The sequence below is a fragment of the Protopterus annectens genome, chromosome 8.part0, assembly GCF_019279795.1.
Source record: "Protopterus annectens isolate FY-2018-M chromosome 8.part0, PAN1.0, whole genome shotgun sequence".
Classification (NCBI taxonomy): Eukaryota; Metazoa; Chordata; order Ceratodontiformes; family Protopteridae; genus Protopterus; species Protopterus annectens.
In genome coordinates, this window is record NC_056741.1 from 1,290,328,146 (window position 1) to 1,290,345,954 (window position 17,809).

The 17,809-nt window shown below is 44.3% G+C and overlaps 1 protein-coding gene across 6 annotated transcripts in view; it reads left to right on the forward strand.

Annotated features, from left to right (window-relative positions):
- Nucleotides 1–17,809, forward strand: part of ARHGEF1 (Rho guanine nucleotide exchange factor 1) — a 3,019,431-nt gene that overhangs the window by 2,330,088 nt on the left and 671,534 nt on the right. For all 6 annotated transcript variants that reach the window (XM_044080805.1, XM_044080809.1, XM_044080807.1 and 3 more), the window contains one exon: nt 14,014–14,128. In XM_044080805.1, the coding sequence (XP_043936740.1) occupies nt 14,014–14,128 (115 nt within the window). The remainder of the gene's footprint in view (nt 1–14,013; nt 14,129–17,809) is intronic.

A 17,809-nucleotide genomic window follows, 5' to 3' on the forward strand; every position in this document is an offset into this window, starting at 1 on the left:
ATATATATATATATATATTTGCTCCCCATTTGGGGGCACCTGACATCTGGGACAAGAAAAACTGAATAAAATGGCGTCGGCTGCATGTTTTATACCCCTGACGAAATGACGTCATGGAAGAGTAGACAGCAACTGACGCAGGACCCAAGACTTTGTTATTCAGGCCGACTGAGGGCAACTTGCCAGCAGATTACCCAAATGTAATGACTGCAACAGTGAATACACTCTTAAGATCTACATTTATGGTAAGTGTACACAACTGTACTATATCTAGGAACCAAGTCCAAGCTATAAACCAGTTTGCTCTTCATGTCCTAATTTAGTTTTGGAGTGATTGACTGGCCCCAAAAGGTATTGGATCAGTTGGACAGGAAAATAAGAAGGATGCTTCATACATATCAGATGAAAAATCTACTGACCTCACAAGACCCCAAACATAGTGAAAGATGTTAAGTTGTCAATCTCGCCTTCATTCTTGCTGGATGGGTTCGGAGCTGATCCTCGACTCCGACTCGGCACTTGCTAAGCTCGAGGGTCACTTTTACCAGCTCGAGGCAGCCCCATATCCCATGATGCAAGGCGGTGAATACCCAGATCTCGTTTGCCGCTTCGCTGATGAGGTACTCCTTTTACCAGCTCTTGGTAAGTGTTTTATTATACACATTTTAGTCACCCCATTCCTAAAATTTTTCTCTCCTATTAGATTTTTTTGTCACTTTTAGATTGTTGTAGGGTCTCTTAGCTAGTTTTACTATTTCCCTAGTTCTTTTTATTTAGTCGGGCCTTCATCCACTCCCATCCCTTCCTGTCAGGGTGTGTGTGTGGGTTTAGTTTTTTTATACTTTTAAGTTAAATTTCTGATTCTGGGACTGTGTGAGTTGTGTGTTTTGTGGATAGCACTATGTCCAAAGAACAGAGGGTCTCAGGCTTCAAGAAGTGTGACTCGTGCTGCCAGAAGATGTCTCTGACAGACGGTCACACTTCTTGTATCTACTGCCTGGGACCTCTCCACCTGCAGGACTCCTGTGCTATTTGTCACTATTTCAGCCAGAGAGTCCTGCAGGAAAGGAGAAATAAGTTAATTTTGAGAGGGCTTCTCAAACCGGAGGGCTCCCCGACCAAATCTGTTTCGGGCAAGCCCGCTAAGACTTCCAAGGCCCAGGCTTCTGTTTCTAAGCCTCTGGCCTTGGCTTCGACTATTTTGGAGTCGAAATCGGCTCCAGCTGGAGCCGATATTATTTTGGCTAAATCTTCGGCACCGATGGCTGTCGGTGCCGATACTTTAACTGCCACATTGGTGTCGGCTCCGACCGGCTCCGACCACCATGTGGCTAAGGCTTCGGTATCGGCGCCGACCGGCTCCGATACCATTATTCCCTTGTCTGTATCGGCTCCGGCCGGAGCCGATACATCCTTGGCTAGACTTGGAGCCGAGAAGTTGTCGGCTACGTCTGGAACCGAGGGTTCTTCGGCTCCGATGGTTCCGTCGAGGAAGCGGTCCAGGTCTTCCTCTTTGGAGCCGATACTGTCGGCTCTGGCCTCTCCTCTTCTTTCAGAGCGGAGCCATCGGAGCCGATCATCTAGGCTCTCAGATCATGATTTGGAGAGAGTGGTAAGCAGATTATTAAAATCACAGGCACTAGCTCAAATGCTTCATAGTCCGTCTCAGCAGACGACTATTAGTCCACACCCTCTTCAAGTTCCTCCTTCGACTCTCCCTCAGAGCTCGGAGCCGGAGTCTATGGGAATAGTCACTGCTATTGCTGCAGGGCAGATACCTCCCCTTTCTGCTCCCTCAGCTTCTACTCCGATCTCCTCCTCGAGACCTTCCTTGGAGGGATCCGGTGGTCGGGCTTCCCTGGTCTGCTCCGAGGGGGTGAGTGGCATCGGACCCTTGTCCGACCCTGCTCTTCCCCTCGGGGCTTCGGCCTTGGTGAGCTCGGCCCCGACATCTGCCTCGGAGCCTTCCCTTTCGGTGGGCCCGGGAGTCCCTGTTTCTTCGGAGCGGGGTCTCTCGGATCTCCCTGGGAGGGGAGCCTTTGAGGTGATGAGGAGTGTGCTGGCCCCTGGGCTCAGTCAGCAGTCTATCCCCTTAGCTCCTCCCTCTACGGTGCCTGTAGATGTCTCTTCTCACTCTCTTGCTCCCAGACTGAGAGATCCACCGCCTCAGGTTTCCCCACTGGGAAGAACCCCCTCTTCCGAGGATTCTCCTGATCCGTCAGGAGATCCTCCGCATAAGAGGACCTGTAAGAGGAAGCACCTAGACTCCCCCGAGTCTACTACTTCAGATACCGACTTAGATGAGTCGGAGGGGTCCCCTAGATCCCCCTCTGAGTATGTCTCTTTTTCAGACATCCTAGAACTCCTAAAACAGAGGGGAAACTGGCCTTTCATAAATCCCTCCGAGGATGAGTCGGTATACGTAGAGGCGTTCGGATCTCGACCCTCCACCTCCTGGGTGTCTCCGCCTTTCGACCCTCTCATGGAGGTGATAGCTCGGAAGGCGTGGGCATCTCCTGATTCTGTAGAACCAGTTCCCAGGAGGCCTTCTAAATTCATTACAGCCCCTTCTGAGAAGCAATTTCTTACAAAAGGTGTCCCTGTTGATGCCATGGTGGTGGCTGCCGCCACCAAGAAGGAACTTGCAGATCCTTCCGTACCAGTCCATCCTCCTAACAAGGATTCTAGGACCATGGACAGGTATGGTAAGCGGATGTTTCCCTCAGCGACCTTTGCCATGCGTTCGCTGAATTATTTATGTCACTTCACCAGACTTCAAAGGGACATCCTTAAAGAATTAGGTGAAGTAGTACAGGATCCTACAGCTGCAGGGGATCAGGACAAGATTGCTTCCCAGCTAGGAATCCTTAACTCCATAACCAACTCCTCCATGCGGCTGATTTCGTATGCAGCAGATGGAGCGAGTAGAGCTGCAGGGACAGGAGTGGCTCTTAGACGTCAGTCCTGGATGCGGCTCTGTAATTTTGCAGATCCTTTTAAGGCGTCCTTCACAAACTCTCCCTTTGATGGATCGACTTTGTTTGTTCCTCAAGTGAAGGATACGTTGACCAGGTGTGAGCAAGACGGCAAGACTCTTTCTGCCGTAGGAGTCCGTTTTTCCACCCCTTCTAGACATTACCCTAAGGGACAGAAGGGCGGAAAGATGTGGTTCCGTAAATCTCAGGGAGTCACGCCGGACACACGTGGTCAGTTTACCCCTAGGGGCAGAGGGGGTAATAATAACAGACACCGCCCTAGAGGCAGAGGGGGTCCGCAAAACCAGGGAAGCAGAGAGTCTCTCTCTGACAAGCCCTTCCAGCATCCCTGAGGTGTTGCCCGACTGTCCATCCTTGGAGGCAGTCGGAGGAAGATTATCACTGTACCCAGAAGCCTGGCTTTCCCTTTCACAAGACAAATGGGTACAGTCGATCATATCCGAGGGTTACAAGATTCCTTTCGAGGAAAGTCCCTTCTCTCACAAAAATTCCCTTCCAGATGTTCCACCCGGTCTAAGGGAAATCGCAAAATTAGAAGTATCAAAGCTTCTACACAACAGGGCCATTCAGCCAGTTCCAACAGACCATCCAGAGCCCGGAATCTACTCAAGGTTCTTTTTGGTTCCCAAAAAGATGGGAGATTGGAGACCAATATTGGACCTCAGCAGGCTCAACAAGTCTGTAAAAAAGACAAGATTTCGCATGGTCACACTTCAATCGATTTTGCCCTTCCTGAGCAAAGACAACTGGATGTGCTCTATAGACCTCCAGGATGCGTACTATCACATAAAAATCCACAGACGCTCCAGAAGGTTTCTCCGCTTTCGGCTGGGGTCCAGTCATTTTCAATTCAGAGCCCTGCCCTTTGGTCTCACTACAGCCCCCAGAGTGTTCACCAATGATGCCAAGTGTTTCCGTATCTCGACGACTGGCTCCTCTCAGCCACCACCAGGCATCAACTTCTCCAAGCCAGGGATTACACCCTAAATCTCTGCACTCAGTTAGAAATTTCGATCAACTACGAAAAATCCTCCTTATTGCCCTGCCAGTCTATTACTTTTATAGGTGCAAATTTGGACACTGTTCGGATGTCAGCAAACCTCACAAGCCAGAGAATCCTAGATATCCAGAACCATGGTCGGATCATCCTTGCCAGCAAAAAGGTGCAAGCCAGACTGGTCCTAAAAGTTTTGGGCCTCATGGCAGCTGCCATTACTCTTCTTCCTCTGGCCCGCTTTTATATGCGTCTCCTTCATTGGATGTTGTTCACCCAGTGGTCTTACCAACAACTTCCCATGCGTCACCAAATTCTGGTGACACAAACTTGCAGAAACCACCTATCCTGGTGGATATCTTCTCCCCAGGTTCATCAGGGCAGACCCTTTGTTTCCCCGGCACCGGTAGCCACAGTCACTATGGACGCCTCCCTGATCGGGTGGGGGGGTCATTATCAGGGCAGGATGGTTCATGGGACGTGGCAACCGTTCGAATACCACCTGCACATAAATGTCCTAGAGATGAGAGCAGTGCTTTTAACGTTGCAAGCCCTCAACGACTTTCTTCCCTTGGGAACAATTGCAGTTCACACGGACAACATGTCCGTAGTGTGGTACATCAACAAGCAGGGCAGAACCAAGTCCTACCCCTTGTGTCGAGAGGCTCTCAGACTTTGGCAATGGGCGATTTCCTCTCATCGGTTTCTGGTAGCAACACATATCCCTGGGAAAACCAACATTTTAGCGGACAGATTGAGCAGAGCTATACTCATGCCTCACGAGTGGTCTCTCAAACAATCTATAGTGGAGGAGATTTTTCAGAAGTGGGGCCGCCCATGTTGCGATCTTTTTGCTACTCCCCAAAGCAGCAAATGCCCAACCTTCTTCTCTCTCTTCCCACTTCCGGGCCATCCCCCCAGAGACGCTCTTACCCAAGATTCGCACCAGGGACTTCTTTATGCCTTTCCTCCCTTTCCATTGATACCACAGGTACTCCAGAACGCTACCGTTTTGAGAGCCAAAATGATTCTCATTGCCCCGTATTAGCCTCGACAAATTTGGTTTCCGTTCCTTCATCGTCATCTTTTGGTGCAGCCGTGGCATCTGGACCCAGTGCCAGATCTTCTGACCCACCAATCGGGTCAGCTGCATCGGTCCATTCCTTCTCTCACCCTCACAGCTTGGTTGCTCCACTTCCTTCCTTAGCCAGGCTTCCTATGATCTCTAACCCTGTTAGGGATATCATAGTGGCTTCCCTTAAATCCTCTACTAGAAGGATTTACTCTAGCAAGTGGAAACGTTTCTCCCTTTGGGCGAAATCAAGGAACATAGATCCCTTTACTGCCCCTGTTCATGCAGTTTTGGATTTTCTAGCAGAAATTTTTCACTCGGGTTCTTCATCTTCCACGGTCAAAGTTCAGTTGGCTGCAGTCTCGAACTTTCATGTCGGGTTTGCAGATCACAACATTATATCCCACAAGCTCTGTAGAGCTTTTCTGAAAGGAGTTTTTCTCCTCAAACCTCCTGTCAAGAGTCCTCCTCCTCAATGGGACCTAAATCTTGTGCTGACATCCTTAATTCTTCCTCCTTTTGAGCCAGCTGCTTCATGCTCACTAAAGTTTCTTTCATGGAAGACGCTCTTCCTTGTCGCTATTACCTCAGCTAGGAGAGTATCAGAACTTCATGCCCTTTCTGTTCGTCCCCCATATTTGGTCTTCCACAAGGACAGAGTATCCTTGAGAACTAATCCATCCTTTTTGCCCAAGGTTGCTTCAAAAACAAATTTAAACCAATCTATTGATCTCCCTGTATTTTTTCCCAATTACTCCAACAGATCAGAACAAAAATTACATTATCTTGATGTTCATCGCCAACTCAGATATTATTTGGACAGAACAAAACAATTCAGAAAGTCTGATCAGCTCTTTCTTTCCTATGCTGAAAATAAGAAAGGCCTTCCTGTTTCCAAAGTGACCTTATCTAGATGGCTATCTTCCACCATTTCCGAAATCTATCAACTTAGGGGCAAACAACTGTGCTCAAAACCTAAGGCACATTCCACTAGAGGCTTAGCCACTTCTACAGCCTTTCAGGCTAGACTACCCTTAGATACTATCTGTGCAGCAGCCACTTGGGCTACTCCTCATACCTTTGTTTCTCATTACAAATTGGATTTGGCCTCCAGGGATAGAGCCAGTTTTGGTTCTACGGTTCTCAAGAGTCTGTTCCAATGAGCCACCCAGGATAGAGGTGCTAGGGACGCAGTCCCATCCAGCAAGAATGAAGGCGAGATTGACAACTTAACATTTAGAAGTTATGTACCTACCATAACGTTCCATGTTGGTTGTCTTCTCTCGCCTTCTTTCTTGCGACCCTCCCTCCTGCCCCCTTGCCTGGACAGACCTGGATCTCCCTTGTCTCTGGAGGATTGCTTCTTTGGGCACCAGTTAGTTCTAGATTTAGTTATCTGGTTTCCCCTTACAGCCTTTTTAGGCTAATTGCTCTTCTTTCCTTAGTGGAAAGTTTTTTATGCTAGGTAGTTTTCCCTCTAGGTACCAAACGAGATCTGGGTATTCACCACCTTGCATCATGGGATATGGGGCTGCCTCGAGCTGGTAAAAGTGACCCTCGAGCTTAGCAAGTGCCGAGTCGGAGCCAAGGATCGGCTCCAAACCCATCCAGCAAGAAAGAAGGCGAGAGAAGACAACCAACATGGAACGTTATGGTAGGTACATAACTTCTAATTTTAAAACATGAGAATAAGTCTAAGATAATGACTCTGCTTAGTTTAGCAGAAGCACATCGGTGTCAAGCTGGAATGGAAATCAAACCAGGAGTAGATAAAAATCAGGCAGCAACTGAATGTGCCATAAACAAAAGAAAGAATATAAGGTGAAGGATCAAATGAGAAGGCAAGAAATGTGGAAAATGCATAAATATATTTGCAAGTACAGAAAACTGTTTGAACAACCTTATGTTAATCAGGATGAATGCAGGAATGGTGAAAGAGGGGTGAATTTAAACCAAAAGATGAAAGGTTAGCATATTCAGCCCAAGACAGTGACTACTTACATGTTGGTTTACAAAGTCCATCAGACATGTAGGAGAAACAGACAAATGTAGGTTTTGTACAGAATTGGAAACAGTCGCACATCTTATTGTGATATATTAATGCAAGGTGACCAATGGTCCCAGTTTTTTCCAGCACAGTCGCAGTTTGGAAGTCTCTGTCCCAGAATCCCAAACATTGTCTTTGGGACACAGAAATATTCCAGTTTAGACCACTCAGTCTGAATGGTGACTTGGCATCCCAGGGTGGCCAGTCCCCCCTGCTTTCCCATCCTAAGCAGCTCTGGGGACTTTGCGATTTTTCGGGGATGCCATTGGGTATGGGGTAAGGTCAGATGCCTTCGCCCTGGCAGGAGCTTTCCAGGCCCTTCCGCCTTCAGTCAGTCACTCCATCAAGGACTTCTGTCATGGGGGGTTGCTGCTTGACCCCACTCACCCAGGCAGGAGCTCTCTAGGCCCTACACCCATCTGCTTAATGCTCCCATACTGACTTCTGTCAGGGCCAAACCTTACAGTCCTCCCCTTTGACCTGGCCAGGAGATCTTCCCCAGTCGTGCCCCCCCCCATCAGGGGTCTCCGACGCCTGCATGTCTCCTGCAGGCTGCCAAATCATGTCGGATCACTCATGCCTTCGGACCCTCTCAGGCGGGCTTCCCTCTGGAAATCCCCTCAGCCGCTGAGGAGCAGATCCTCTCTCATGAATGCTTTAGAGCCCCCCTGCTTTCCCATCCAGAGCAGCTCTGGGGAGTTTGAGATTTTTCAAAGATGCTGTCAATTATGGGGTGGTGTTGGATGCCTTTGCCCCGGCAGGAGCTCTCCAGCCCCCCTCTGCCATCCACCATGGCGCTTCCTCAAGGACTTCCATTGTGGGGAGCTCTGCCTGACCCCACTCACCCAGACAGGAGCTCTCCATGCTCCACCACTGTCTGCCAGTTGCTAACTTAAGGACTTCCATCATGGGGAGCCGTGCCTGACCTCACTCACCCAGGTCCCACTGCTGTCTGCCCTAGCACTCCCTTAAGGACTTCCATTGTGGGGATCTCTGCCTGACCCCCTGCCCAGGCAGGAGGTTGCCCAGCTCTGCCGCTATCTGCCTTTCTCCCCCTTCCAGACTTCTGTCCCAGAGGGGGCATGGTCCATACCCCCTCACCCAGGTGAGAGCTGTCCTGTACCAGTCACTTTCCACCTCTCTCTCTTCCTTCCAGACTTCCATTAGGACTGACCCCCCCCCCCCAAATCTGGGGTTCCACTTCTACCCAGGAGAGAGAGAGCTCTTTTCTAGGGTTATATATCTCCTAACTCCTGCCAAATCATGCAGTGTCATGCATGCTCTTGGAGTCTCTCAGGGGATCTTCCCAACATCATGTTACTCTGCTGGGCCATGAAGCCTCAGACAGTCCCTCATCCAGACTTCTGTGACCCTTGTTCTCCACTTTACCTTGCATCTAGGGCTTTCAGACTCGCAGGGGAGATGGCCCTGGGTCCCCCCACCCCCCATCTCTGCAGTTTTTGCAGTACAGCTTAGTCTCTCACCCCCACAGTGCCAGGTGCAGACAAATGTGCATTGCTTCAAGCCTCCTGGCATGTGGCCTCTTGGGTGGTGCTAGTCACAGAGTCGCATCCCCACAGTGCCTGGTGAAGGACAGGAGGCCAACCTGCCTGTCCTGGTGTGAGATGACATGGCTGCCCTATTTCCACTCCCATGTGGGCTGGGAGAATGGGATTGCAGACCTGGCTTCCAGGGGTGGCCCTCAAGTGTCCCAGTTTAGGTCCTGTAACAAAATGGTCACCTTGTATTAATGGCAGTTTACTGAAAAGAATAATAATGTGGCAAGACTGTTGCACTGGGGATTGTGCATGCATTATACAATTGAAATAGCTGAAAAACATTGGAAACATGAGCCACAAAACATTATAGAAAATGATGAAGTGTATATTACATGGGATCACCCATTACCAACAGTTCAAAAAATAAATGTGAGAAAACCAGTTATAGTAGTCCATGAAAAGAAGACAAAAGGTAGCATTGATCATTGAAATTGCAGCACCTAGTGACTATAGTGTCTTGCATACAAAGAGACACAAAGTCATAAAATGTCAGGATTTGTAGGCAGGAATGAGGACAATGTGTTAGAAGGATACCCAGACAGTTCCAGTAGTAATAGGAGCAACAGGTCTTATAAAAAAATGAATTTAGAATCATACTTGTATTCTGTTACTGATACATGGAACTCCATATGAATTGGTGCAGGGGTCATTACTGGGCACATTGTGGGTGTTGCAAAGAGCACTTCTGGCTAACATCAAGGAATGAAAAAGTACTAATTTTGTGAACTTTAATTATACTTATTTAGGAATGGGTTCCATTCCTGTCATGGTAGTAGAAACCCAAAAGACTTGGAGAAATAAGACTGACTCTGCATCAAAAATGTGTCCCCAGTCAAGCCTGTTGAGAAACCAGGTACTTCCTCAACAAATGTCTGACAAAGCAGACAGGAATGGCATGCACTCCCTTCTGGACATTGAAAAAAACCCAAGAGAAAGTATCTTTGCTTTTACTGTCTCTCAGATGACCACAGACAAGAGCCATCAGCAAATATGGCCTCGCCCTTGACTACACTAACATAGACAGAAGCAGACTAAAAGAAATGGGCAGTGTCATGTGTGAAGTAAGGGAAGAGATTGTGGCAACTTTTTCCCATCTCTTGAATAAAGATTTACTTGAGGAGTTTTGCTATGTCACTGGCATTTGCCTTCTCTTCCTTGCAGTCACCATTGTATTCACCAACAAATGGTTTGTTGCCAGTGATAGTTAAGTTACTGGATCAGAAACTCCTCCCATAGTAATCATCCTGAAGTTGGCATCACCATTCTAGCAGCAGCTTTAGACTATGTTGCCCAGCCGTAGTTCTTAGCATCTGTCTTGGTACTAATGCATTGCTTAGCAACACACAGCCGGGACCCATTTTCAGCATTGACATTCCTCTGTTTCCCAGCATCAGCTGTAACATTTGTCATCCTGCTTCCTTACCAGCAGCTATAACCCAGTATGTTTTGCAACTGTTCATATTTTTGCCAGTTTTTGCAGGTTTATATTCCATGTACCACGTACCAATGCATTCCATTCTGCCAGCGGTATAACAGGCCCTGTAGTGATAGTGCTGCAGCAGGCCATTCACCCAAATTCCATGCCATGCCATGCAGACGTACTTGTGTGAGACAGGCACTCCCCAAAGGACTGACTTAAAAGCTATTAAATGTTCCTTGTTGTCTTTGGAACTAAATCTTTAGACAGAGACCAAGGAAGGCTCATTATAAAGTAAAACACGTAGACTCACCAACAGATTCACCCCATCAAGAACCTGGATGATTATGAGGGCATGGCTTCCCTCAATGTCGCCTGCTTCCCTTAGATTTCTTGCTGGCTGCCTGAATTTTGGAGCATTCCCGCACCTGATGCAAGAAAAGAAAAGATGGAGTGGTTCACAGGCCATGTCACCTCACCTTGGAAAAGGCTGCTGTCAGCCTGCACTCACCCCTCAAATCTTCTGAATAGTCCTGCCTTTAGTGGACATTTAAAAGATGCAGCCATGGCAGCTTGGGTCCACCCATATGCAGTAGCCCATGTGACCAAGAAATCACAAGATTTCTCCCCACCCATGGAATGAAGACTGTGGTCAGAGACATCCCCCACAACCTAACTTAAGGAGCCACAATGACATATTTTTCAGAGCCAGTGTAGTGGTGATTGAAAAAAAATTGTGTACAGTGCTTTATCCTGGGCCAAACAGCAACATTTTTGGGTACTGCAGTATGGCTATAACATTTTACACTTTGTCTGGTGTAGCAGGGCTGGTGTGTGTCTGAATTAAAAGTTGAAATGCATTATTGTGACTGTTATTTATTTTTATCACCTTTGCCTTCTTAAGTCAAGTAACTCCACTACTACCAGAACTAAGGACTTGAATCTCCACAAGCACATAAATCATATGAACTGGAGAGATAAATTTACTACCCAATGCCTGCCCCACTTATGGAGCGGATTTCTCCTGCAAGTTAAACAAATTGAAACCCTAGCATCCTTTAAACTACACTTAAAGGATCACCTAAAAGTACCTGGCTATGCCCCTGTTGCTCCTGTGCCACTCCTGGGATAATCTAAATGTTGCCTCTTTACTATCTATATAGCATCTCTACTCACTAAATGGTTCTCATACTCCTGATATAACCACAATCTGGTCTGCTGCTTTTTTTTTTTACTTGAAAGACCCTGCTACGCTTATTGTCAACAAAAAGTTTGCTGCCATAAAGCTTCTGCTGTAAAGCTTTGTAACAAATTGCATTATATATTAATTATACATAGTCTGTTTTTCATTTTCTTGTCCTCAAATGAAACCCTGTATGACATTTTTATTTCACTGTGCACTTATTCCATATCAGGTGTAAAAAATCTTTATCAAACTGCAACTAACTTACAGTAACCTAAAATGTGTTTATGCTTATTGTCCAGAATGTATCAACTGTTTTGCTCTTTACTCATTTTATTGCAGAGCTTTTCTACCCAGGCCTCGGCCTACTCAATCAAACCATCCTGGTAAATTAAATAAATAAATATTTAAATAAACACAATACCTAGTCCACCTCTGAAACAGATTTCCCCTGTAAGTTAAACACATGTTACCCAAGCATCCTTCAGATTAAACCTGGATGATTGGAGGGTATCCATATATTTACTCTGGGACTAATCTGCTTTGCTGTTCTTGAGAAGGGGGCTACAAACATTTGAGTAGGTATTGATTAGCCACAAATGGTCTTGTGATTCAGTCCCCTTGCAGTTTTATATAATCACAATCACACTTCCCGAGTGCACACAGTTAGTGTGGGTGAAATTGTTCGATATAGGGGCAGTGTATGAATGAAAGTGACTGACCTTTGCTATCATTTGGTGATGACAGTTGTCTTCTCACTAGTAAGTATAAAAGTTATCAAAAAATAAATACAATGTGTTTTGGTAACTTAGTGCAAAAAATGCATTTTGAGTAAAAGTGATTATTTGTGTGTATTATGTCAAGAAGGCATAACATCTAATTTTTTCATTAAAATTCAAGATACATATTCTCCCCTTTCTTTCATGGTAGAAACACAAGGGAAGGTTATTTACAGACAGCTATGTCTGTAACACATTCAGAAAATTGTATGTCACTATGCTAAACCAAACTTTTTTTAAAGATGAAGGCATTTATATTCACGAAGCAAAAGCTGTCAGTAGTTTTGAGACAGTCCATCTGAAAATGCTCAGTACTAAAAATGGGTTAATATTGCTTGAGGCCCTGAAAATGAGGGAGTAATAAAAATGGTGGGTTCATAAGAATGTCCACTTGTTTTCCTACTGTGAACACAGATTGCATTTGGATCAGGTAATTCAACACCAACCCCCATTTCCTTATTGTCGATGTGGAGTTAAAGATGGCATAGTAATAAGGAGTTTGAAAGTGGAAGTAAAGCCTTATGTTACTGTCTGTGTCTACCAAACACATAGCCTTCCTTGGAAGTTGTGGATTATCATAGGAAGAGGATAGTTTGGCAGCTGTGTAACATAATGAGTTTCCAGTATAGCTAATTGATGGGTTTTATATGAATCTCCTGAAGAAATAATATACATAGCATCCATGCTTAATGAGTTGCATCTGACCAGTTGGGAACTCCCTCCATAAAGAATTACTGTATCTTTCTTAAATGTCTTTAACTGGAATGAACCATTTTAAAACCTTTTCCAAGGGAGGCATGCCCCCAGAGGTTTACAGATTTTGTGCCCAAAAATTCTAGGCACATGATACTCCTGATTGGGGGTGAGGTGGCAAAGTGAGCACAAAAAAGGAAAGAGAGTGAGTTGTTTAACCAAAGAATAAAAATAGCAGTATTTTTAAATGTGTATTTTGTGTGTTTTTGCTGGTTAGAAATATTGATTTCTGTTTATAGTTGATTAAAAAAAATATTTATTTAAAAATTTTAACCAGCCTAGAACACTTACCTAAATGAATCTGTTTCTGGTTCAGCGTGGGAGAGACAAAAATGATAACATGCAGTATATATGAAAAGGAAATGTACCTAAAGCAGAAAGAATGATTTAAGTAAATATTAGCAATTAATATTAGTGAAACAAGCTGAAAAGTAACACAATAATAATGCATACAGTAAATAAAATGTTCGAAAGTTCAGTGATGAAGCATAAAGTTGAGCTAGTGAAATTGAGAACAAGGCTGCAGTAAAGTGGAAGTGCATGTTTTTTAGAAAATCAAGGTGAGAAGTATAAGAAGAAAAGCATTTTACAAGATATTTACAGTTATTTAAAACATGTTTATGGATTGTAATTTACAATTCTTTTCAAAAAAGTTGATTTAGACATGTGAAGAACATGGTGATGAGTGCAAGAAGTTAATATATGTTAAGTGATAATGCAAGCCAGAGTTCTGAGTATTTGTTAAAATTGGTGCAGGGTTAGATTGACAGACTGAGAGCTTGAATGGAAAACCTGTGATTAGTGCAGTGCCTATTAATATGAAGTGACGTAAACAGGTGGGAAATTTTAGGGTGCAAGTGCAGGTTAGGTTCTTCCCCAGATTGATTATCTTTTTGGAAAAGTATGTGAATGAATTTATCCTTAAAAGCCTGTGCAGTATGGACTTGAGCAGGCATTAATATCTTTATTGGATTGCTTGCCATTTCGGCTTTTAAAAAGAATACATTGACCAAGTACTGGTGTTTAATCAAGTCTAATTATGTGCATATGTGCACATCAGTGGAAAGGTTTTCTGAAGTCTTTTCTTTGTTATCCTGTCTTAAAAAGAGAGCTTCCAAGTCTTAAGCACATCAAGCTTCTTTCAGCAATGCTATAGTTTCTTATAGAGAAAAGAGAAAGTATCTTTCAAATGTATGTGTTGCTTTCCTTCTAGGATGCAGAACGCAAACGACAGTGCAGACGTCTACAGCTGAAGGACATTATTCCAATTGAAATGCAGAGGCTGACTAAGTACCCACTACTGCTGCATAACATTGGCAAGTGTACTGGTGAGTAGCTTTTAGTATAACAGTGCATTAGTACAATCCATCCTCTGATAACTAGAATTGGAATAGTGATTATTATCTGTCATTGAGATGCTCATTGCCATATATACTTAACACGTGAATCCTTTGCAGCTTAACTGTACTGGCATGGATTAATTGTGTCATCACGATGATTACAAGTTCTTGACTGCAAGGTGAGTAGTGTAGTGTAAAAGCAATGTTTTTCAGCTTTTTCCAGTTAGGAGTCGCTACAGCGGATCACCAGTCCACAGATTGAATGGCAGTGGTGTTTTTAAGGTGTTGAGTTGCCAGCCCCACACTCAAGATGATTAGTTAGTGTACTGATGGTATATATAAAAGTCTGAACAGTAGCACAGATGATAAAAAAAAAAAAAAAAAAAAGCCCAGAATGTTGGAGCTATGGCTGTATACGGGGTAGCATTTGCCATTGCACTTTTTTTTTTTTTATCTATATATTTTACAGCAACGTCTACAGCTTCAGAGGTACATGCCATGTTTTTTTCTTTTATCTGCCGCTACTGATATCTGATTTATAGGATTAGGACTGATGAGTTGGTATTATCTTTCCTGGTATTGCTTTCAAGAGAGTACCAAGTTTTGAAGGAGCATCTGCTTGTAAACACAGTCCATATGGGGAGAATGTGTTTACTACCCAAGGAAATCAAAACAAATCTGGAAGTGTTGCTGGAAAGGAGATGACCTAGGTGAGGGATATCTGTGAACACTAACTTGGGAATAGTACAGTTTTGAAAACTGAGGAAGGAATACTCAGAAGTAAAGTAGAAAGAAAAAATGACACAGGGTAGATGATCTTTGCAGGGTTTAGAATATAAAATATTTGCTAATTTTGTATAAAAATAATCAAAACATAGGATTGTTGAGAATGTCCCATTAAAGGGCATTTTTCACAAATGGGGTTATTTTAAGAAAGAAAAGCAAAATGTTTCTGCAAAATCATGTATCACAAGGTCATTTCACATGATTCAAAACATGGAGGTAAAAGTTAGCAGGTTGTATTTCAATTAATTTATTTAGCTGACAGAGAAGTTGTATTACAGCAAAATGTAGTAGCTTTTGTTTGTATGTAAATTTACATATATGATATATAGGGGAAATAAAAAATTCACTCCGGGGATAACTCCAGTGGCTCTACTCAACAGAGGCAGTAGGAACTAAGGTCGGGTGGCACAATGCCAGAGTAATCCTATGGCTAGGCTTGTAAGGGCTCCAGAGCCATTAACCTAGTACACACCTATGTACCTAAGTTGGTACTCTGTGCAGCAGTGGTAGGTTGCTGGAAGGGCTATGCACTGACTGAATGTAGATGTTCTTCGTGTTTCACTGTTGCAGTCATCACATGTGGGTTATCCCTGCCAGGGTAGCCCCCGCTGGCCTGAATACCAGAGACTTAGCATTTCTGCACTGTAGGTGGATTGGACACTCTAAATTAGCCCTAGGTGTGAGTGCGTGCGTGTGTACGCCTTCTGTGGAAGGTTGGACGCCGAGCTGGCAACTCGACACCATAAAACTCCACTGCCAATCATGAGCAAGTATTTCTGCGTCCATTGCTGTCACTTGAGGACTGATGTCAGAACGTCAGTGGTATAAAAGAATGCATCTGATGCCATTACATCAGTCTTTCTTGCCATGGAGCCCGAAGCAGAAGCACTTAGCATGAGTGCCGGTCGGCCGCTACCTGAGTTTCGTTTCTGAATTGAAGTTGAAGTCTTCAAAAGCTAAGTACCCCGGTGGGGATCCTTTTTTCTTGCACTAACAGATGTCAGAAAAAGTTAATAATTGTCTTGCCTGTGGAAAGCAAATACCACACCAGAACTTCCACTCTTATTGCGTCATTTGCCTAGGCCCAGACCATGACGTCACTTGTCGCTTCTGTACTTTATTTAACACCAGAACTATTTGTCATCGGGCCCTTATTGTAGCCAGATATTTCCATTTACAGTCCTCGAATTCTGATATGGCTTCGGTAAGCCATCCAACAGCAGATCTTCTGAAAAAACGTAAAGATAGAGACAGACCGCACAGGACCAAACCTTCTGACGATGCTTCCGTTAAGTTGGTCATCAGTCCTTCGGAACTCAGGTGCTTTCGCAGCCCCTGATGCCCATATCAGTTAATTCGCAGGCCACTACCAAGATCCTTTCGGAATCCGGTATGCCGCAGAACTCTTCTTCGTCTAAGTATCCTGCAGTCGTCTCTACCTTGGATGGGTCTGGAGCCGCTGTGCAGGCACCGCCTTCCGAGGAAGTCTTTTGCAACACCAAATCCCGACATACAAGAAATAAGTGTACCCAACTCAAATAAAAACTAGAGAACCAAAATGAGATGGAACCATGGTCAGTGAAGGCAGAAAATCCTTGTGGAGCCACAAATGGGGAATAAAGTCAAAAACAGTGCCAGCAAGTAACTTACCACACTTTAATGAACGTTTTCGTCACATAGACTTCATCAGAATACAAGTTAAAACCAAAATGCATTGAATAAATATTCCCACCAATTAAACAATTACAAACAAATTGATAAACGCCTAAGCATTTCAATTAACTTCCTTATTTTTTTAAAAAAGTATTCAAAAACATTAAAAGGAACACCTTTGTTAAGTCCCAACTTCCTATATTTTAAAAAACATTTAATATTAATATACCCGTTAATGCCGGGTTTTCTGTCAGCATTTAATTTAACCTGCCATAATGTTTCCTTCTGTTTGAGGTGGTTTTTGAAATCGCCACCCCTTAAGTCAATATTAGCTACTTCCAATACAGTAAAAATAAATGTTTTATATTTTGGACATTCAGCCGAATGTCTGTACAAGGCACTTTTATTATCTTTTGTTTTAATACTATATATGTGCTCCCTAATACGTTCTCTCAAAGTGCGTGTGGTCATCCCTATATAAAATGCTGGACACCCACTACAAGTACTAATGTACACTACCCCTATTGTAGAACAATTGACATACCCTGGCACTGGTAAAATTGAATGATAGTGTTCCACGGGTATGTAGGGTCCTTCATAATTGTAGCTACAGAAATTACAGGACCCACATTTATACATACCCTTTTTATGTGCCACAGGAGCACCTAAAGAAAAGGTGTGGTCATTTTCCAATAACTTCTTAACATTATAATTATTTCTATAAACAAACCTAGGTGTATTGCCAATGGCATTTATTAACTCGTTATTGCCTTCTAGAATTCTCCAGTTTTTTTCACTTTGCACTGTGGTTTATATGCCCTAGAAGCTTCTTGCAGGGCAGCGGTCACAGGATCTGTCATTAGAAGACATGCATGGCTTAAGGAACAACCCCTGCCAGACCATGTCAAATCAAAATTGTTGGATACACCCTTGCACAAAGATAACTTATTTGGCACTAAAGCAGAAGAGGTCTTAAAAAGATGGAAGAGAAAGCAAACTCTATGCAGACTCTTACAGATTTCTTACAGGTCCAGCCCATAGGTTCAGCAGGCATTTTCCCTCCAAGCACTGGTCCTTTCCTGCTGTGGGTAGACAGGGCCAGTCTAGACCCCGTGGAAACAGACCCCCCCAGACAGCATCCCCAGGGATTGCAGAGATCAAAGCAGTGACTACCTCCACTACAAAATCAGGGAGTTCTAAGCCACCCCCCCCCCCTTATGATAAGAACTC